At 29.2% G+C, this 21,867-nt stretch overlaps 4 protein-coding genes across 8 annotated transcripts in view; 2 read left to right on the top strand and 2 right to left on the bottom strand.

Moving 5' to 3' along the window:
• Positions 1 to 797: 797 nt before the first annotated feature.
• On the bottom strand, positions 798 to 2,747 carry LOC126838029 (bursicon). Its single transcript, XM_050572111.1, has 4 exons — positions 2,631 to 2,747; positions 1,427 to 1,614; positions 1,185 to 1,310; positions 798 to 1,099 (listed from the first exon to the last, which is right to left on the bottom strand). Exons 1-4 carry the CDS (start codon positions 2,656 to 2,658, stop codon positions 962 to 964), a joined length of 480 nt encoding a protein of 159 aa, XP_050428068.1. The 5' UTR covers positions 2,659 to 2,747; the 3' UTR covers positions 798 to 961.
• Positions 2,748 to 4,381: 1,634 nt separating this feature from the next.
• Positions 4,382 to 6,296, top strand: LOC126838030 (partner of bursicon). Its single transcript, XM_050572112.1, has 3 exons — positions 4,382 to 4,700; positions 5,706 to 5,830; positions 5,945 to 6,296. Exons 1-3 carry the CDS (start codon positions 4,574 to 4,576, stop codon positions 6,113 to 6,115), a joined length of 423 nt encoding a protein of 140 aa, XP_050428069.1. The 5' UTR covers positions 4,382 to 4,573; the 3' UTR covers positions 6,116 to 6,296.
• A 1,881-nt stretch (positions 6,297 to 8,177) lies between these two features.
• Positions 8,178 to 21,574, top strand: LOC126839010 (huntingtin). Of its 2 annotated transcripts, none has more exons than XM_050573905.1 (52): positions 8,178 to 8,465; positions 8,541 to 8,724; positions 8,801 to 8,925; positions 9,001 to 9,154; positions 9,230 to 9,383; positions 9,463 to 9,626; positions 9,722 to 9,887; positions 9,983 to 10,347; positions 10,951 to 11,143; positions 11,225 to 11,421; positions 11,480 to 11,632; positions 11,724 to 11,884; positions 11,982 to 12,091; positions 12,154 to 12,248; positions 12,317 to 12,429; positions 12,505 to 12,617; positions 12,685 to 12,764; positions 12,836 to 12,953; positions 13,359 to 13,462; positions 13,524 to 13,709; positions 13,774 to 14,088; positions 14,153 to 14,313; positions 14,403 to 14,548; positions 14,638 to 14,780; positions 14,868 to 15,086; positions 15,161 to 15,369; positions 15,434 to 15,567; positions 15,627 to 15,825; positions 15,904 to 15,970; positions 16,039 to 16,218; positions 16,293 to 16,435; positions 16,553 to 16,666; positions 16,756 to 16,911; positions 17,016 to 17,166; positions 17,236 to 17,358; positions 17,427 to 17,657; positions 17,720 to 17,918; positions 17,975 to 18,092; positions 18,159 to 18,453; positions 18,535 to 18,668; positions 18,748 to 18,885; positions 18,957 to 19,051; positions 19,125 to 19,237; positions 19,299 to 19,499; positions 19,895 to 20,100; positions 20,169 to 20,328; positions 20,386 to 20,530; positions 20,600 to 20,684; positions 20,740 to 20,902; positions 21,005 to 21,165; positions 21,226 to 21,313; positions 21,375 to 21,574. In XM_050573905.1, exons 1-52 carry the CDS (start codon positions 8,401 to 8,403, stop codon positions 21,471 to 21,473), a joined length of 8,091 nt encoding a protein of 2,696 aa, XP_050429862.1. In that variant the 5' UTR covers positions 8,178 to 8,400; the 3' UTR covers positions 21,474 to 21,574. The 2 variants fall into 2 exon arrangements, with proteins under 2 accessions (XP_050429862.1, XP_050429861.1); XM_050573904.1 differs by having other exon boundaries at positions 8,179 to 8,465; positions 11,982 to 12,094.
• LOC126839014 (tRNA N6-adenosine threonylcarbamoyltransferase, mitochondrial) overlaps positions 21,574 to 21,867 on the bottom strand; it is a 32,685-nt gene continuing 32,391 nt past the window's right edge. For 2 of the 4 annotated variants that reach the window (XM_050573910.1, XM_050573911.1), the window contains exon 8: positions 21,574 to 21,755. In XM_050573910.1, the coding sequence (XP_050429867.1) occupies positions 21,659 to 21,755 (97 nt within the window). In that variant the 3' untranslated portion in view covers positions 21,574 to 21,658. The remainder of the gene's footprint in view (positions 21,756 to 21,867) is intronic. The other 2 variants (XM_050573908.1, XM_050573909.1) reach the window with 1 other exon arrangement.

Raw genomic sequence — 21,867 nt, 5'->3', positions numbered from 1 at the left:
AAATTATTTAGTTATGGAAAGCACCTCGTAAGGAATGCGTATTATCCTATAAATTGGGCGGTTTTTGGAGCAATTGGTGGTGCAAACGGTTTAAATAAAGGATGGAGAAAACCAGAATGAAAGATAGGAGCTTTGAATTTTACTTGGCTAAGTAATTCAGGACAAATAATTATTATTAATAATTATTTGATATAATTACAATTTAGGCAATTAAACCCTTTAATATAATCAAAAACGAAAATGGTGTTCCGCCCCTGAATAATTATTTTATTTGGCCCTTGGTTTTGATTTCGGACTGGGCCTTTTAACTTGAATCCGCCACTGCCTGAAGCATGTTTACTGTGCGCCGCTATGGCTATTATATTTGTATTGATTCTGTGATTTTTTTCTAAAACTACTTATTAAAAACTAAAAAAAAAAACCCTTTTGACAACTTTCTACCGTGCACATCAAAACAGACCTATAGGTGAAATGAACACTTTAACGCAATATTATAGTTATTACAGTTTAATATAGCTTCTAGGGGTAGATCTAGAAAATGTCAATCCATGCCTGTACCTAATCTATGCATGTGTGTATTTTTTAAATGAATATTTGTCATTGTACATTTGTAATTATCTATTTCTTAGTTACGGATACCAAAATATAATGTTTATATTAATCCACTATGTTAATTCTAAAGTACGCAATTACTGTATCATTCGAATTCTGTATGAATTTGAGATGTAGAAGATAATAATAATATTAAGTTTTATAAAAACGCACACATAGAAGTAATCTAACATTTATTTGCAATTTAATATGTTTATATTTAGGTAATTCAATGGTTTGTATAGGGTTTGGTATAATAATAATATGTGATTTAGACAAAATATTAAAATATCGTGTAGATTTTCTTTAGACGGTTTACAAAAAAAAAACAAAATTCGGACAACTCGAATGTGTATTTAGAAATTGTTACTTAAACGGATTTGGAAAAATGGCCGTTGATCGGTGGTTCGTCGGCGGCGTAATTGGACATTTCTTGAGGTATTACCGCGCTTTCTTCGATACCGGTGCAAGGGCGGCACATGCATTCCAACGGTGCTTTCGTCGTCACCTGAAAACGACCATCAACCAAAACGTTACAGCAATAAAATTAATGTGGATTTGCATGGAGGCCTTAAATAAAATGGCACTCAAACCTTTCTGAATTTTCGTTCACCCTGTTTGGCTTTAGGGCAAAACAGCGATACCGACGCTTCCCGCTCGCCGCTCTCTTGGCAGCACATGCACGACCTTTCCATTTGCCAGATTTTTGAACCAGAAACCTACCGCGATGAAAAAATAACGATTGGTACAAATAGTTGATTGTAGTCTGTACTTGATTGTATTGAATATAACGATGATAGCTTTTTTGCGTTAATATAATATAATTTATGCTCACTTGCAGATAACTACTGCACCGTCCCGTACAAGCGAACGACGGTATCGGCTTGGGCACGCACCCCGGATATTGGAGCACGTGAATGACCGGTGTTACCTGACAGTCGTCGTTAGACCTGGCTGTGACCACGACGCCGTTACCGTTGTCGGCTAGAGCTAAGTGGCACAGCGCCAACGCTGTAATGTATCCTGTAAAAATAAACAGTACCTAATTAACAGTGGCATAAGTCATAACTAAGTAGGGAGATTTTAAGGATCAAAATAAAATGTCCGATTTAAGAGGACGCCATACCCTCTATTTATTAGAGAGTTAAGTATAGGTGATTTGTTGCCGAATCGTAATTTAAAGGTTAAACCAGAGCCTGATTTAGAATTTTCGAGGCCCCGGACAAAAGAAAAAAATCAGCCTATTATTATTGTAATATTAATAAAATTGTTAGTTGTGAATTAAATTAAAAGGATTAAATCTAGTAGGTGGGCCCCTGATCCGCATGGGCCCTGGACAAATATCCACAATGTCCTTGCGTAAATAAGGCCCTGGGTAAAGGTTAAACTATGATTTGTAATTATTAGTTCAGTAACTAATACTCTTTTTCTGTAGTTAATTTTTTTTCGGACTACCACAGCAATTTAAAAATTGTTTTTCATCTAAACCTGTTCACGCACAACAGAAAAAGGTACCCTTCAATTATAATATCTTCAATCTTGGTTGTATAAAAGAAGGCTGTATAAAATCTGTATAGAAGATAATCTCCTGAAATAGTGTTACTGAACTGCTCCCTTCACTCAAGTCGTTCAGCTTTGTAAAATAAAAAAAATTAGCCGTTTTATATTACATATTAATACAGATTCTAAATATTTCCAATATATAATAATAAATGTAAACATTACTCAATTTCCTAGAATTGTATACCTACAGGTATGATTTTATAAAAAAAAATAGCAATACAACTGCGTTGTAAAAGTTAGAAGTACAAATCAAATACTATTAGAGATATTGTCTTTGCTATATTACTATATGAGTAGTTCAATTTTTAATCTTTACGCTAAGTTTTATTAAAAAATCGCCTTTAATTTATTTTTTATTGTAAGTAGGTGAAGCGATGCTCTCTGAAGCAAAATTGTATTTTAACCAAAACGATTTTATTAACTTTATTATAAATGGTTAAATAAATGTATTAGTCTTAAAACGATTCTGGACTTACCGAAAACTTGCTGGCTGACGGAAGACATTACGACTCAAAGACCATACTGTGAATAACCTCAAGAGCGATGGCTTTGGCTTTTACAATACAGAGTACAATGTCCCTGGCTTCCGACTTTTAATGATTTATTAGCGGAAACAGACCTCCTGGGCAGCTAACACGGTTTATGGATTATATGGCTCAGTTGGTGTGAGCTCCTGAACATGTTAATCATTTAAATCCAGACAATTCGTTGGCGTCAAAAATAGTAATAAAGTCTCGTAAAAGTAAATGCACGTTATGTCGACAAAGCGAGACATCAAAATAAAGAAAAATATTAACATTTAATTTTCCTATTCTTTTGGAAATAAGTATTTATAGGCAATATACTGACCGTTTAATAATAACTGCAATTTTCAGTGGCTAATTGATAAATTCGTAACAAATCCTTAATAGTTCACAACATTAACTAACACATATTTAGGTGCTGGCTAAAATGTCTGTATAGACTGTTAGAGTAATGGACCCTATGTGATTTCACGTATAAAAAATATTATTGAAAAGTTCTATCCGGTAAAAATATTGGATACCTATTTAACTTCTTCATATGCATATATGTATTAGAACTATGCTTCAGTATTATTTTTTTAGACTAAAAAATAAACTTCAGAGGGGAAAGGGTTTAGGACATTTTTAAAAATGAATTATCATATTATCTTAGCATTCATGTCATTTAATACTTCAATAAAGTTAGGGACGAGGGTGAACGATCTTATGTACCAATGTATAATAATATATTATTGATATAATGCCTTGTATTTGTAATTGTGTGTTAAAATGAGCCTTACTAAATTATTGGGCTTTCAAAGTAATTTGGACAGCTACTGGTACTAAACAAAGGTATTAATATTGATTATTACCAAAGCTAATTGATTTATTATTTCTTTATATTGTTATTTTAAAAAGCGCATGTTTAATCATGTCTGTCAACGTAAACAAATTTAAGCTTTTAAATTGAAAAGGAAAATTTACGAAAAAATCGTGTCATTTGTGTCATAAAAAATAAAGTTACATAGAATAATAATTCAGGTATTAATTAATATGTACCTGTTAAGAATCTGATCCAGATGATTTTGTAGCTATTTACAGATGGATGACACAAATTTGATTTGTTTACGCGGTAATTAATGTCATTGATGTTATAAAATGCGTTAATACCAGAGTTAATACGTTTGTAAGCATACAGATATAACAAAAGCATCGTTATACATCCAATACTTTTAGTATCCAATCATTAACATATTTTTAGTCCAATAAATTATCGTGAGTTGGCCTGAAATATATTTGAATCATTAATTAAATAATTTGTATCATTATTACAATTAACATTTGTATAATTTATGAATCAAGTTCTCTTGCGCAGTGGAGTCATTCGAAAGGGTGGGAAGTAGGCATTTGAGTAGAGAGACTCCCAGTGTTAAAAGGGAGCTTTTTTTCTAGCCGATTAAACCTAGCAGTTTAATTTACCATGGGCTGATCAGAAATCCCCCGCAACCTTTAAAAATTGAAATAACGGCACCCTCCTGTATTCATTTTAAATGGTGAATTATTATGTGATTCGATTTTAAGCGTTTTGAAAGTATATGCAATATATATTATAAAATATATTGGTGATATATTTTGTTTCGACACGATGAAAATGTTTAAAACCCCAAGACCTCCTGGTGTCATTCTTATGCTACACTCTATACATTAGCGACCCGTGTGGGTAGAAATACTTTATGTGCAATTCGGAAATCGTCAACAGTGTTGCCGTAGACGTTAATGGTCACTGAACGTTCCCAAACCGAGATCTAAAAACTTAGGTCGACTAAAAGACAAAATTAATCCTTTGAGACCGTTTATCATTTTTAAAAATTCTTAATATATTTAAGTATAAAAAAGACATTAACTCCGTTAAAACTATGAATCGAAACCTGTTATTTTTTTCGTTTTTTACTCTGGTCTGTCTAGTCCTTGACGGTACTCAAGCCGATGACAACAATCCAGAAGCTTGCGAGACTTTACCATCTGATCTGCACATAACTAAAGGTGAGCAAATCTCATTTGAACATCCACGCCTTAAATGTGTTTATGTACGAGCGATATTACCGACTATGAGGCATGAGCAGGCCAATGCATTTAATGGTTTTGAATTTTAATATTCTCATTTTTAAAACGTAAAATTTAGAATTGATAATTGAGGAAATAAGTACAACAATGGCTCATTCCAATCACACACACAAAGATAAGTTAATGGTATAAACAAAAGATATAATTTAGAATTTCGTGACTTATACTGAATACTTAGGTATAAGTATTCCATTCCTCATTTTTAACTTATACCTAGTTAATTTAATTACATTTAAACGAGACTGTTATTCTAAGTTAATATCTATTTATTTTTTTTAAATATTAGATAGAACATGAGTGGAAAGTAGAGCCGAGCTTAGGAGGGTTCATCTTCTAAAAAAACTGTAGTTTTATGTTTAACTATAATATAATTACCAATCTTAACTATACTAATGGGAGGTAATGGAATATGAGATTTTCGTTTAACCTTTTTTAATTTTCAATGAATTTATATTTGTGATTTAAAAAAAAATTTCAAGTTGAAGCAGCTGAGAAGTAATGCTTGAGAGTTTTACATGTCCTTATTTTTTAATCTCAACTTTTAAGATTTTCCCTGTTTTCAAGTTAAATATCATTGCCGATTTAAAATTGCTACTGGATCACTCATTATATTTTCTAGTCGATACTCTTGTGTTAATAAAAATTTAAATATAGGTTTTCATAAATTAATAGCAAATGAAAATATAATCAGTCGGAGAGAGAAATAGCTGAGAGAGATCTTTGTCTAAAAATATTGGAAAATTTAGATCTTTTTGAGTCAGGGGTTAAAAGAAGAAATGTATCAATTCACAAGAAATATTGTCCGACTTCTAGTTGTGAATCATTTCATATAATATTATATGAGAATTGAGCATGTATAAACCAATGTATGAAAATAATTAGCTGTTCAATGTATAATTTATTACATTTTATTTACATAACTAGAGGAATTCGACGAATTGGGCAGATTGCAGAGGACGTGCAACGGCGACATAGCAGTGAACAAGTGCGAGGGTGCATGTAGCTCTCAAGTACAGCCTAGTGTCATAACACCAAGTGGTTTCTTAAAAGTCAGTTTAACATTGAACGCAATGGATTTTATTTTCGTTTAAATTGAAATATCAATTTTATAATTTAAAAAAAAAACAAGAATATTACTGACGTATTGTTATGATTGCGACCAGGAGTGTTACTGCTGCCGTGAAACGTTCTTAAGGGAAAGGGTAATCACATTAACCCACTGTTACGATCCGGACGGTCAACGACTGACCAGTGACAAATTGGCCACGTTGGATGTGAAACTGAAAGAACCAGCGGACTGCAAGTGCTACAAATGTGGCGATTACTCGGGCTGAAACATACGGGCATCTTATTTAAATTAAATAACCGTTTTTAACTTTCCGGACACATTTAGTTTATAATGTTTTTGTAATACACCGTTGACTTAACCACTTGACACTTGTATCTCCTGTATCTGTGTATTCACATAACGTGTATTTACAAATTATAGCAATATATATTGTATCACTCGTGCAATTTTTGTTTTATAAACCTATACGTATATATTATAATTATAACAAAAATTGTTGAACACTACATGATTAAGTTTCCTACCGTTAATGACGCACATAGGCACGATTTGCCACTATGGAGTAGCCATATATATAGCCAGGCATTAAAACACAACTAACACCTTATACAATAATAATTCGAATCTAAATATCTACTTATTTTAGCTTTAATACAAAACTCAAAAGGTATTGATTTTACAGAAATGTATTTTTATTTTAGCTTTGATGCTGAGTTCAGAAGATGAATTTATTCTTTATAAAATAAAAATTATATGAATATTGGAGTATAAAAGGAGAATTATTTACATTAGCCTATCGTAAATAAAGCCTATATTACCTTCCTCTCAAATCGCCTTTCTGCTAAAATATATTATCCCGACTGGTTCTCTTTTAAAAACATAAAAGTTCCTATCCGTTTCACCCGTTCTAATGTCCCATTTTTAATTCCAATAATCAGCCTAATTTTCCAATAAATTACCTTATGTTATTACTAATTTAGACTTATCTTCTTTAAAGCTTATTTTCTGACTATTTTATTGTTTATAGTATAGTTAATGACGATTGATGTATTATAAGTTACTCAATTGTTGTGTATTAGTACGTGTATTTACGTGCTATTGACATTTGGGCTTCTCCCTTGATATTTACTAAATAAATATATAAAATCAGAATTTACAATACAGTGAAAATCTTAGCCTAAACCTATTTTTTTAAATTTAAAAATCCGGATTTCGGCCAATCATTTCTATTGGGTAACAGCTGTACAAGATGTTCAAAAGTTTATTTTAGAATTTTTTAAAAACTCATACAATAAAATAATACAGTTTAACATATTTTGACATTTACGTTGTTATAAGCTGTTGACAGTCTCGACCCCATGTTATAATAAGGCAGAACGCCTTATTATAATTTTTATTTTACATATGATATTTTAATGTCGACATCATGTTGCGTGTTGTTCTATTTAGATGTTAACCCCATGTGGTAAAAAAACAGCAAAAGTCTCTATGAAGACTTAAGCATTATTCCAGTATAGTCGAATTTGAGCTTTCAATAGTGTTAATTATATGGAAAATTAAAACAACTATATTGTTCATCATTTTATATTTGCTATAATATTCCAATTATAACTTACATCTATATACACAATCATGAGTTCATAATATAGGTACGTTTTATTGTAATTTTGAATGATTTTTTTCTTTATAATTTATAATCGTAGCCGCGACAGAACACGTCATTGCGGTTTCTGTAGTCTTTACCATTACATTAGTTTTGCAACTTAGACTTATGTCATAGAGAATAATTAGTGATTATTAAATAATAATTATATTACAGTAGGTAATGTACGCAGTGTTCAAATTGGAAAAATAAAAGTTGTGGGACGTTTTTACTTTAAAAAAAGAGGATACGCGGCCTTTTTTTAACCCCTAAAAAACCACCACTAATAACAACTAGTGGAGGCACGCTACAATTTTTGAAAAACTAATTGGGTTACTCAGTCCCTCCCCCCCCCAATTCGAGCAATGAATAGACGATAGTAAAGTAATAAATAACAAAAAAAAAATGCATTCATTACATATTATATGCATAGTTGTAACGGAAATTATTATTGTAAAATGTACAGTAATTAGATTTAGCACGATTAAAGATGAATAATTATATTTCATCGTAAATCATAATCATAATAGTATATTATTATATTATGTTCATGATCGTAATAATGTAATTTCCAGTATGTGTTGTTATTATCACTCAACTGTTATCAATTATTAGGCCATTTCTTATCAAATGTTCACGTTTAAATTTTCATAAATATTTACAAATTGCTCTATTAGTCACAATAATTTACAGTATGATGTACATATTATAATACTAATTATACTTATTATAATTATATTATAATGGTTAGAAAACATAAATTAAAATTAGTAATTAATTAATGTGTCTCTTTTTTCGTTAATATACATACTTTATATTCTGTGTGACGTATTTTTAAAAATGTGATTTCTATCTACTATTTCAATATAAATTATTGAAGTTTTCAGTGTTTAACTGCAACTTCCGCAATGTCTGTTATAGATAGGCTCGCAAGAGCTCTTGATGGGCTTACGTCTAATGATTTGGTCGGACGGTATAAGCTATTGAATTGTTTTTTTATTTTTTATACAGGAATATAATATACTTATTGTGATATTAATTTTTTAAGAGCTGGCGAAAAAGAAAAATACTGTCGCACTACAGCCGATTTGATTTGTGCTCCGATCATTATGAATTTTTCATCTTTTAGTGATTTATTACACAAGTCCATTGATAGCTTATTGAAAATGTGTGATCATTCAGAAGCTAATGTGCGAATGGTAGCTGAAGAAAACTTAAATAGAGTTGTTCGTGTAAGTAAAATCGGTAATTATTTAGTACTTTGTGGAAGTTGAGTTTATAATACCTACATTATGATATTTTTTGTAGTGCATGATAGACTATCGAAAATCTGAAATATTCGTTGAGTTATTAAAAGAAATTAAGAGAAATGATACTGTGCGTCGGTTAAGAGCTGCTTTATCAAGATTTGGAAAAATTTGTCACTTAATCACGTAATTTTAACTTTAAAAACATTCAATTTGTTTGATGTAGTTAGAGTGTATTAACTAATTATTTTTTAATTTTAGTCCTTCTAGCCGAAAAAAATTTGTTTTGTTTTTAATTCCTTGTATAAAAAAAATTGGTATGAGATCAGAAGACCCAATTGCAGAAATGTTAGAGCAAACTTTTCCAAAAATCATGCAAAGTCTGGGACATATTATGTCTGACAATAATATTAAGGTATTTTTTTTTTTCATTTAAATAAAAATGTTGCATCTTGTAAATTGGTATTATATTTTATATTATATTTTATAGGTGCTATTGGAGACTTTTATCAATAACCTTATAACAGAATCTTCAACTATTCGTAGATCAAGTGTTACCTGCATAGAAGCCTTATGTCTTTATTGTAGAAAACCAATGGTTTTTTTCAAATATGTATTGCTCATAAATTCTGTGTTGATTCACGGTAATGTATTTGAGTTATAAAAACGATAGGTACAAACATATATTTTCATTGAACGAACAAATTTCAATACATTTAATAGATCTCAATAAATCAATGGTATCTGAATGTGTTTGGGCAGAAAGTTGTGTGGTTATCGGTTTGTTAAATAATTTGAAAAACATAATGCAATATTCAACATATATAAGTAATAATTCAAGTGAATTTAAACTAGAAGCAAAATATATTCAAAAAATCTATTTACAAGTAAATTTGTTTTTCATACTCAATCAAATATTTGTTTACTTAATATAATTTGATTTTATCAACTATGTTTTGATGCTTTTTAATTTTAATTTTAGATATTTAGATTTTGTTGCTTTACCTTGATGCACTCAGACACTAACATTGTAACATCAGCATTGGAAACTTTAACCCAATTGTTTATCTTTTGTCCATCTGATACATTACAAGTTTTGACAAAAAAAAAGATGTTGAACCAAACTAAACTTTATGAGACTGAAGTTGGTTAGTTAAAAATTTAAATAATTAACACTTATTAACATTTATTTTATAATTAAAAAATAATAAATAATAATAATCATTTTATATATATTTTTTAGCTAAAATGCATACCCTAGTCAATTCTATTAAGATGCCACAAACATTAGCTCAAAGTTTAGAAAAATCATTTCACCATAGTTCATCTGAAAGTTTAGAATCTACATTTGTACAAGTTTCTTTTCCAAAGTTTGAGGATGAACCAAAGTCAGCATCACAGTCTTTTGAATCGACAAGACCTTCTATTTCATCAGCAAATTCGATGACCAATTTATATTCAGAATTTGGTGATGACAGTTTGAGCGAGGTAGACTCGATAGCAGAAAATGTATTCTTTTCAGAATATGAGAGTCCTCGAGATTTTGATTTGCAGAGTGTAACTTCGGAACATAGTTGTCATTCTACAACCGGTTCAGTTCTACAACAAGTAATTTTTTTTCAAAGTTATTAGCATATATAAAACCGTGGAAAAATGTCCTAATACATAAAAGCCCTACACTTATTGTTACCACCCCTCATTTTTTATACGCAACATAATTTAATAAATACATTACTCATGTATAACATATTACATCAAGACGTACAATTCACACTTGTCGCTGCCAAAGTCATGAGCGGAGTATCAACAAATTATGGTACCATACAGTGGAAAATGGGCCTAATTTTTTCTTTTTAACTATTTAAAATCAAAACGAAATCTTTAAATTCAGTCCGTCATAATAAAATATATAATCAGCTACTCAGGCTCGTCCTTATGTACAATTAATTATTTATAATGATATAATATATTAAATTTTGTAACCTGGGATATTTTTCTTGTGATACATTTTTGGTGAATAATATTCCGGGGACCATTATTCAGTGAATCATAAAACATGCATAGATCCTTGCTGTATTTTATTGGTAACCCGATTTGGATCTTTACTGTGGTTTGGTGTTATATGGTCATGGATATATTTATATCTAAGTTATTAGTAATAAGGATTTATTAAGTAATGTTAAGTAATAAAATAAATAATTATTTTTATAGGAATTAGAATTTATTAATCAAATTTGTGATGATGTACCATTAAATACACTATGTAAGAAAATCACATCATTATTCTTAGCTCCAGATGCCAATAGACATGTTAGAACAGGAGTAAGATCTTCAGCACTTGGGTGTATCACTGAAATGATGAGAATAGATCCAAAACTAGCTCTAATTACATTAGACTTATCCAGTATGAACATATTTTGAAAAAAATATAACCTATAATAATTGTAGTAATGATTTGTCAATAATTTAATTTATACTTGTTCAGACACAACAGAAACTGTATTACAAATTGCAATCACTTACACCAGTCATGAAGATCATCTTTTAAGAGGAATGGCTATTAAGCTGATTGGTACTTATATTGAAGTGATTCTCAGGAAAAATACCGGTGAATTTACATTGCCGAAATATTCAGATACACCTAATGTAGAGATCGGTGATTTAATTTATATCATAGTGCAGGTAAAATTGATATTGCAAATTAGTTAATTTTTTGTAATGTTAAAATACACTTTTTCAGGGCTTAAGAGATGAATCCTATATGTGTGTATGTCATTCTCTATCAGCTGTGTCAGTTTGTCTAATGCCCCTTTTAAATAGCGAAGCTTCCAATTGTACGATTCCTTTATTTGAAACTATTCTATCAGATATAAGTTCTTATTGGCTTGTCAAGGTATTTCAACTTTCTCAATTCTGGTTTAATTGTTTACTTATGAATCTGTTTAGTGTAAGGTTTTATTATCTAACTAAAATTTAACTTGCAGGTTAAACTGCTAGAAATAATTGAAAATCTATCATTTATGACAGTGTACTATGTAACAAATAGTTCAACGTATCAGGATCGTATTTTAGACAGAATAATATTAAAATTTTTGTATGATAATGAACATAGCGTTAGACAAGCAGCAGCTAAATGTTTATTAAGGTATGGACAAAATAAATACAAATAATAATATAATTGTTGCTTTGTTATGTTAATTTATAATATTACTAATTATTAAGCAACAATTTATATTTAATAGTGTTGTTCGGAACTGTTACTATAAAATTGACTATAAACAACAAGATGTTATTACATCGTGGGTGTGCACTCATGCTAATTTGTATTATTCAAATTTTCTTCAGCTTCAAAGTAGTATGAGAAATTACAAAAAATAATTGCATATTATATTTTTAACAGTATTATTTTTTTAGATGTATTTTATGACTTGTATGGCGAGGCCTCATTAACGCGTCTAATCAATCGTTTGACTAATGATCTTATAAAAAACCATTCGGTATTTGGAATTGTGAGTTGAATATAACATAACATTTTTAAAATTTGTTTTTAAATTGTGTGTAATTGTGTAAATTGCAGGCTGGATGTATTGAGGCACTAACATTACTATCTGACACATACAAGTCTCCAGCATATCCAAATGCTTGGAAATGTGTAGTTACTACCAAAGGATTTAATCATAATTCGTCTAGGTTGGTACAGATAATCATTTTTATGTATATATAGATACTTAGACTTTTTAAAAATTGTGTAATTTATTTTTCCAGTCCATGTTCTGCTTTATTTACTTCAGTACTTTCAACCATGACATCATCAACTGCTGCATTTGACTTGGAAATGCATTGTTGGATGTTAAAATTATCTTCCAATTTGGTTACTGGTAATAATCTAATATACATAATTTTACCAAATTTCTAGAGTATTTGTTTAAAAAATATTACTTTTAGAACTAGCTAATTCACTGCAAAGTTTAAAGGATCATAAGATCGAATTTGGCAAATATAATTGTTGGTTTGAAGATGAAAAAGTATGTTATTATTTATGATAAAAATAAAATATGAGTTCTTTATTTAGTTTTACCATCTATTTTTATTTCAGCTAAAGAAGCAATTCAACGAATTATGGACACATGTCCTAAAACTTTTAAATATGCTACGAAATGTGATATTAGATTACAGAGAACCTACTCATACACCGATTTCAGTACAAAAATCTGGTAATTTAGTTAAAATAATTGATTAGTCTATTTCTAGAACTGATAATGTAACAAAAATAAAATATTGACATTATATTTCAAAACATAGTTTTCTTATTATAATATACTGTACAAAATTCTCAATAATTTAAAAATGAAGTTCAAAACCATTTTAGCTTAAAAAATTTAAATGTAAAATAATTATCGTTTACGATAACTTTTTTTTTTCAAAAAACCCTAGTTATAAATTATCATTTACACCATTGTGTTCCATAACTAACTATAATATGTCTTTAATATTTTGGTTTGGTTTAAAGTTTTTAATGGAATACACAAAAAATAATTAAAAATATAAAGCACAAAAGAAATGTGCGTTTTGTATTTAATATTGTTTCAAAATGTTAAACAGTTTTTCTTATTTTGTAGAAGAAAATAAAAAAGAAAAAAATGGTTCTCGTGGGTTACCTTCACGTAGTAACTATTACTACAAATTACAGTCCATAACTAAGGCTTCATACAACAATTACAAGGTGACTAGCTTAATCTTCACCAACTTATTGATTGATAACATTTTATTTTTGTATTTTTTAGTTATCTCTTGAAAATACAAGTAATGAAAAATTTATTAAGTTTCTCGAGGCGGTTCTCCATGCTTTAAAGATACTGCTTCAATTTATCGCTACAACAGAATGTAACCAGCACGTTGAGCGTATAACCCTATGTGTTACTGCTGTCACCAATTTAGCACCTAATTATAGTTCTCAAGTCTTAGCCGAGGTATAGATTAAAAAAAAATTATTTCAATTATTAACATTTTTAAAACAAAACTTTTGAATTTCAGTTACTCAAGTGCTTAATATCAAAGAATAATACAGCAAAAAGTCTTCAACAATACACTAAAAGAGATCTTACATTCAATAAAAGCAACATGATTTTACCTTGTCTGTATACACAGGCATTAGAAATCCCCTATGAGTATGTTTGTAGTTTTATAGATTCCAAAATTAAAACGTTCCAGTATGCAAATAAACGCTGGGAAGATGAAAGAGTTCGTACGACTTCAATTGGTGGAAAACTATTTACTCCTAACTCTGAAAGTATTGATTTCTCAACAAACCTCAAATGTTTTCGTCCATTAATAATAAAACTGTTGAAGGTATTGAACTTAACATTAATAAAAATAACAATTAAATTAACTGATATAAAATAAAATACTTTAGGAGTACGTAGTTACTGGAGATGTGCAAGTGCAGTCCAACATATTAGAACTGCTAATAGTAATGACTCAATGTAAAATCAACTTCAACATAATTGATCCGAAACAAGAATTTTTAAATTTTATTTTTAGTCAATTTGATTATCTAGAAAATGGTCTCTTTAGGTAAAAGTTTAAATGATATAAATTTGATTTATTATGTTTGTTTCGTAAATGTTTATCAATAATGTTGTGTTTGTTAATGTGCTTTATAGAAATCCAGAAGAGTTAATAAGAAAAATATTTCATCTGTTTATAAGTTTATCTGCAGATAAAAACAAGTCAAATAATAATTTAATTTCTGAAGCTATACGCCTGTGTGATGGACTAATGGCAAGTGGATATCCACCTGACTTATATTGTTAGTATCTAATTATATTTTTAAAACTTTCTCAACCACTACATTGTATTTTTAAAAGAATACTACAACAGTCGATGTACATTTTATAGGTATTCCAGCAATTTTACCGATTGTAGAAAACGTATATGTATTAAAATCAGCATTTTTGGTGAACTCATCTGATTTAAAAGAACTTGAAGCACAAAGAGAAATGTTGTTCGCCATGTTATTAAGGTTGTGTCAATTTAACAAAGTAAGCCGGTGTAAACATTTTCCTTATTGATGATGGCACTACAAAAAGTTGGTGTTACTATTTTCTAATATATTTTATAATGTGCAGGTTATCAGTATTCTTAGCTTGGTTATAATGGAAGGAAGTGAAGAAAAGTGGAGAAAACAATCTAGACAGCTATTCGACACTCTTTATACTTCTCTTGGCGGATGTAAAATCCAGGCATCTTTATCATCACTAATTAATCTATTATTAACTTTACATCCATCTTCTTATAGCCTTCAACAGCAACTTTATGTTATGTTTAACACGTGTTACGATGTTGAAGTATGTAATATTTTAATTTCTTTTATTATTATTAAAGTATCCATGATGACTAGTTAACAGTTGTGGTTTTCCAGAAATGCACCTTAGAACCTTGGTTGAAAACTGTGCTCTCAAACTTATTAATAATTCTTGTTCAAAGATCTGAAGATGTAATTTTATTGAAAATTTCTGAGTCCGATATTTCTATAAGTTCTAATTTATTTGAACTCACCACACAGTCAGATCCATTAAATGCTTCTCTATTAAACAAAAAGAACCTTCCGGGAGAGCAAACATTTTCTAAGTAAAATATACGATTGTTAGGTTTTTATTGGCATTTATATGTCATACTATATTATATTTTGTAGATTCTTGTTCAGAGTTATATACTTAACTGTTAATGACATTAAGATTTTTTATGGTCAGCCTCAAGACAACAGTGAAAGTAAAGTATGTCTGTTGTCGGAATTCTTACTGACCTGTCAATATATTGTACAATCTGGTAAATGAAAATTTGTTTTATATATTTCCAAATCATTTTTAACAAACTTTTTGTCCTAGGTACTTTTCCAAAAATTGTAAAAGCTCTACAAAATTTACTCGCTGATCCCGTGTTTAATATGCTTCATGAGAACATTTTGACTTTATCAATGACTTATCCGTTACTCGTTATGCATTGGGTACAATTTATTGGTATTTTAGATTATGATAATATCGACTTTTGGAAATCATTATTATGCATAAATACTTCTAAAAATCAGTAATTATTATTTATTTCTTATGATTAATTTTATATTAATTATTATTACCTTAAATATTAATAATTATATGTGTTTAGGTTAAGATGTTGTTTCTATTTAAGCATTGTTCAAAAAGGTTGCTTTTTGATTTTATGTGAAATATTAGTAAGTTACTTGTTTATATAAGTAGTTTTATAACTTTTAATAAATATAATTGGTTTTTTTTTTTTTAGAGCAAAAAAGTCAGTCTTGATAACGAGTTATTAAAGTGGTTTTTATCTGATTGTGTTATCCAACTATTGGAACTGGGAAATGAAACGTCTACCCAAGAACTCCTTAACTGTGTTAACAAAGATCCTGATCTAAGTCTTTTACATTTAATGGCCATGAAAGAAAAATGTATTGAAGAAAAGGTAATCTTAATAAAAAATGTAATATTAATTAAGTTCAATATTTTTGTTTCGATAATCATTTTAAATTATTTTAGGTGAATTTAACGAATGAGCTCTTGAGAAGTATGAATGAAGCCCACCCGGCTCATTGTGGAGAAGTAATAAAAATGATTTTGCCTTCAGTGTTAGAAGATCCACATTTGGCTTTGTCACAGTTTGCTAGTTCTATTGCTATTAGGTATTGATAAAATGTTAATTTTAATTCTGGGTCGTGTTAAAAAAAAATTATTTTTAAAGTGTTTAGTTATGTTAATAATATTATATTAAATATTTGTTATATCATTAATTTTCATAGAAAAATGGAGTATCTCCTTACATTACCTGTCAGCGAGAGCTCTTCTCAGTTGAGTAGCGACGAGACCAAACATATCCTCGAGTACTTTAATAAATTTAATGTGTGTATTAGGAAGTAAGTAGGCTATGGGAAATTGCTATAAATCAATGTGTTAAAATAAGATGAGCGTCTTAATGTATATATTTTTATTTTTGTTTATATAGTCGTTATTGTATACTTATATCATTGTTTAACAAATTCGGTACCCAATGTTATGGTTATACGAGCGTAGAAATTGACCAAAATAAAACAGTCAGTATAAATGAAATAAAAAATATTGTGATCGACAAAAGCTGGTTTTTAGAACAAGTTAAAATTAGGTAATTTTAACATTTCATAAATATACATTTTTAACAATTACGTGTCCTTTTCCTAATTTATAATTATAGAATTAAAATTAAAAATTTTTTTTTATATAATTTAGATGCTGTCGAAATGACTGCCCCAGCTTCGAGTCGGCTAAACTGTTATCTAATTTACCATTGCAGGACTCTGTTTTTATTATGAGGGCAGATGGCTTCAATCTTGATATTCTACAACACTGTTTCGTCGTATCAACATTTATTACGATTGAAGTATGTTTTTTGCTATCTAATACTCTAATAAATGCAATGAATAAAACTTAAATGTATATTATTTTTTAGAATTGGAAAACATTATCTGAAGACGCAACTATCTTAGAGTTATGTCCGTTATTTGTAGCCACACGATTTGTACTAGTGCAGCATATTCAGTTAGCTTGTAGCTATTTACCTAGATTCCATCAAGTTAGTAGTTTTAACACTCTAACAGTCTGGATTAGTTATTCAACATAATTCTTTTGTGGTTTTCGTAGGTCTTTCTGCCACTAAACAAAAAATTAACTGAAAAACAAAGTTCTTACAAAACACGCATGTGTGAACTGTTTGAAGACAAAGAATTGGTCAAAAGCGCATTGCAAATTATACCAGCGGTAACACAATTTTTGGAATGTGTAAAATGTTTATCTAAGTACAAAAACAAAAAACACATAATATTAATGGACTCAAACAAGACACTTTTAAAATTTACTATATTTATGGTTGAAGTGAGTTTGTATTACAAAATATATATTTAAATAATATGGTTTTTAATAATTGTTTATTTTAGTTATTAAAATGGAAATTATCCAAAAAAAATGCTGCAACTAGTATGATACAGTTGCTCTTAAAATGCGCTTACTGTGTATTTGATGTTTGTGACTTGGCCAATGACTTATGTTCGACAGAATTAGGATCAATGGCTTCAACATTAGTATCTGTAGTCGAGTTTATTTCTGAAGATGTGCTACCATTAGTATCTGATAATTGTAAGTATGAAGAATTATTATTTTACTGATATGTTTATAACAAATTGTTTACATAGATTATACGACAAAAACATCAGAGCTAATTCCGACGTGTCGGCAAATTTCATCGTTGATCACTTGGGTAGAAACGTCCCATTCCGCAGTATCAAAGTTTTATTTGAATCAAATTACATGGTAATTATAATATCAACTAATATTGAGATAGACAATTTAGTCTTGATCTACTTATCTTTGTTGTAGTTCCATTATACAAATTATCAGTCGTCATCCATTGGTGAACGGCTATGTGCGGGTACCTCCTGAAGCATGGAATATGTTACAGCCTAAATCCAGTGGTGATGATTTTGTTATACCACCGTTACCTATTGATGTGTTGCAAGAAATAGACGTGCTTAAGCAGTTTGTATCCAGACTGAGCGTAGTAGGTTGGAACAGCAAACAGCAGTTTGAAGAAACATGGATGACATTACTAAGTGTACTGGTTCCGTCCAACGAAACCGACATACCCAAAGAAGAGCAAATATCTCGAATACAGGTTAGCGTTTAGTGTATAATATTACATATGGGTACGCTATTCTCAGTTAGGGTAGTTTTTTAATACTGAATTTCTCCTTAGGCGAGTAGTGAGGCTGTAAATGGAATTACTCAGTTGTTTAGCCAGACATTATTCAAACATTATCCAGGGGATACTACTAAAAACACGTTTCTACATGTGTCAAGAGACTCTCCTCTCAATTTATCCAAACACAAGTACATTTTTATTTACATTTTCTGTTTTAATTACCGAGATTAATCTTAACATATTATTATTGATGGTTTTTAAAATTAGGTGGTTTATAAAACTAGAAGAAGTCAACGAATTGATTTATGCTACATTCGGTAAGTTTAGACGTACAGCAAGTAAAGAATGTTTATTGGATCGCTTAGAACAAAGAGCCAACATAGAAAGAATTCACAATCAGCATAGGTTTGTCAAAATAATTTTGTAGGTTGACTTTTTTTATTTTATTAGTTTATATATATATTTTTTTTTATTAGGTATAGTTATCATCAACTATCTGTAAAATTTTTACAAACTGCTATATCAGATGAATGGAAATCGTCTTATAGGTGTTCGAGTCCTAAGCATTCAAGTTTGTACACTACTTATTAACTTGATTTTATTTATACATCAACTTATTACATTGTTTATCACTTTTTGTATAGATTCCAATAAACAATTGTTTGAGCGGACCAATATTTTAAAAGAAAGTGGCTTAGACCTTACATCCTGTACATCACTCTTAAAAGATGTTTTTAATCAATGGTTAGAACCAAAAGTAAGTGAATTATCTGTCATTATACTATAATATTATATAATCATTGATTATTTAATGACAGACGCGTGGATCTTTATCTCAAACAAATGAAATGATAAAATGTCTGCTTGTGGTATCGGACTTATTTACTGAAAGAGAACATTACATTTGGATGCTTAATGCGTGTTTGAACTTATCTAATATACATCATCATGAAGATTTGATTTTGCACCAATACGTTATTATTGCTGCAGCTAAAGCATTGGCAGTTTCTAAAGTTGAGGTAATAAAGTGAGGCAACAAAAAAGATACTAAATGATACACAATTATTTTGTAAGATAGGTTTGCCTTATTAATAAAAATAGGTTTTTACTAAACTTTTTTGAGTTAAAGTATTTTACTATAGTTTAACCTTCCAGCAGGCGCACTGTTGTAAATAATACATTACTTTGTTTTTCTAACTTTGTACAATACTATTGTTCAAAGACAAAACCATTATTATTTTACTTGGACAACCCTGAAACGGTAATATAAATAGGTGTTATTTATTAAAATAGGTGTTTTAAATTAAAATTTCATAAATTGTGTGAAATAAAATTTACCCGACTGATATAATATATATGTATTAATAATAATATAAGTTTATTTAAATAAAGTTAATATCAATTTTAAACTTAGGATTTAAGTATCAGAGAGAAAGTTCTAAAACTAATAGACACTGGACTGAAATCAAACTGTCGTTTAACCCAGTTGGCGGCTTTACATGGTCTCCTCTATTTGTTAGAAGGTTGTTTTACTGATGAAAATCTACCCAATGGTTCAGATATTGTTCAAATGGCTGTAGACTTCGTACAAAAACACTTGTGCACAGAATACTCAATGCTGTATGTAATTCTCAAGTTGTATTTTTTTTTTTAAATATTAAACATACAATTCAAATGTTTTATTGAAGATATGAGTGCGAGTGGCAACTTTGTCTAATATCAATTGCCTTCTACGTGGTTGAACATGGTTTAGATAGCATGGATGATTCAATACTTGTTTCACTTGAAGGACTGACAAAAGTTGTATCGTCTTCTAGGAACTTTAATCTTTATCAAGCTCTTATACAGGTTTGTAATTTCCTTATTACATTAGTTAAATAATTATTCAAAAATAATATGATTTAGGGATTTCAACGTATTGTTTATACAAAACATTCAAATCAAAATATTATTGAGCAAATAACAACATTAGCTTTGGACAGACTGTCAAACGCTCCACCTGGATTTTCCTTGCCAGCACTACAATTACTTTTGTCATGCATTTATGCAGGTTTGATGACACTTACTATAAATATTAAATGTTTTAGTATTTATATCTTGCGTTTGTTTTTGTTTTCAGAACATTATGTTGAAAACATGCAAGACGATATTGACCCAGACATTATAGTTGCAGAAATGGAAAAAGTCAGCATGCTGTTTGAAAGGTTTGTTGTTAAAAGGTAAATAAATTTAATAATTTAACATAATTTTATTGTGTAGGATCAAAAAAGGTTGTTTGCTGGAAGTAGAGATCACTACGGTTATCATGTCTAAAGTATTAACTGATATTTTTCCAGCGTCATATGTATTGATGAGAGTTGTTGGCGAATTTCTATCGCCCAATCAACCTCATCCAACTCATATGTGTATTGTAGTAAATGAGGTCTGTATTAGGATTTTAAGTAATAATAATTTTGATTTATATTGAATAATCAGCTTAAAAAAATATTACTAATGTTTGTGTTACGGTATCATTTAATTATAGATATTTGAACAGCTTATTGAGGGATCTCAATTGGATTTATTACAAGATTGGGTCATTACTTCACTTAGTAATTTTACTCAGGGACTTCAAATTCCTATGGCGATCTATTGCTTGATTTGTTTCTTCATAAGCTCTTCTACTAATCAATGGCTAAGAGCAATGTATTTATTTTTAAATTAATTTAATAACTATAATGTTTTATTTGTCTTTTCTTTTTCTAGATTTCCTCACGTGCGACTACGACTTGGACGTTACGAATATGAAGACAGGAAACTACTGTGTATAGCAGCGTTGAACTTTTATAGTAATGTAAGAGAGTTTAAACTTATTTATGTTACATAAACATAATTTTGTATGACTTTTTTTATAGTTATCAAATGAAAACCAAAAAAAATTGTACAAAGAATCATTTCAGTCTTCAGCCAAATCCAAAAATCCTTTCAGAGATATTCTTTTATGCTTGGAGTAATGGTAAAATTCTCGAAATGAAAAACATTAATGTGCCTCATTAGTTAATTAATTTAATGGTATACCATGGTGTTTATATTATTTAATATATTTTTACATATTATTAACTGTTTATCAATTTTATTGTTTTGTAATAAAATTTTATTGGAATAAAAACTAATAAAAATCTATATATTATATTTATTATTATTTATTACTGTTGTATAATTTGTTGAAAAACCCTGATGGACATCTAATGTTCATATCTGAAACTTCTTGTGATATGTCCTTTCCTAATGGAGCTCTAAAAATGTTTATTTTATTATGTATTATAGTTAAAAATTATTGCATAACTTTCAATAAAAATAATTTTTATCTTTGTCAACTATTTCAGCAAATTAATGCTGAGTAGCAAA

This window comes from Adelges cooleyi, unplaced genomic scaffold, assembly GCF_023614345.1.
Source record: "Adelges cooleyi isolate 19-005CV unplaced genomic scaffold, UGA_ACOO_1.1 ACOO_flye_CR_arks_rails_tigmint_CR_PRNA_30, whole genome shotgun sequence".
Classification (NCBI taxonomy): domain Eukaryota; kingdom Metazoa; phylum Arthropoda; class Insecta; order Hemiptera; family Adelgidae; genus Adelges; species Adelges cooleyi.
This window is presented reverse-complemented; position numbering and strand designations above follow the sequence as displayed.

What these genes read in the sequence shown, in the direction of transcription:
- LOC126838029 (XM_050572111.1), bottom strand. Translation starts at nt 2,658, where the DNA reads ATGTCTTCCGTCAGCCAGCAAGTTTTCG. An exon ending in CGTCAGCCAGCAAGTTTTCG is followed by an intron (nt 1,615 to 2,630) that starts GTAAGTCCAGAA and finishes TTATTTTTACAG; the next exon opens with GATACATTACAGCGTTGGCG. An exon ending in GGTGCAGTAGTTATCTGCAA is followed by an intron (nt 1,311 to 1,426) that starts GTGAGCATAAAT and finishes TCATCGCGGTAG; the next exon opens with GTTTCTGGTTCAAAAATCTG.
- LOC126838030 (XM_050572112.1), top strand. Translation starts at nt 4,574, where the DNA reads ATGAATCGAAACCTGTTATTTTTTTCGTTTTTTACTCTGGTCTGTCTA. An exon ending in TGATCTGCACATAACTAAAG is followed by an intron (nt 4,701 to 5,705) that starts GTGAGCAAATCT and finishes TTACATAACTAG; the next exon opens with AGGAATTCGACGAATTGGGC. An exon ending in CACCAAGTGGTTTCTTAAAA is followed by an intron (nt 5,831 to 5,944) that starts GTCAGTTTAACA and finishes GATTGCGACCAG; the next exon opens with GAGTGTTACTGCTGCCGTGA.
- LOC126839010 (XM_050573904.1), top strand. Translation starts at nt 8,401, where the DNA reads ATGTCTGTTATAGATAGGCTCGCAAGAGCTCTTGATGGGCTTACGTCT. An exon ending in TCTAATGATTTGGTCGGACG is followed by an intron (nt 8,466 to 8,540) that starts GTATAAGCTATT and finishes TAATTTTTTAAG; the next exon opens with AGCTGGCGAAAAAGAAAAAT. An exon ending in TTTATCAAGCTCTTATACAG is followed by an intron (nt 20,329 to 20,385) that starts GTTTGTAATTTC and finishes AATATGATTTAG; the next exon opens with GGATTTCAACGTATTGTTTA.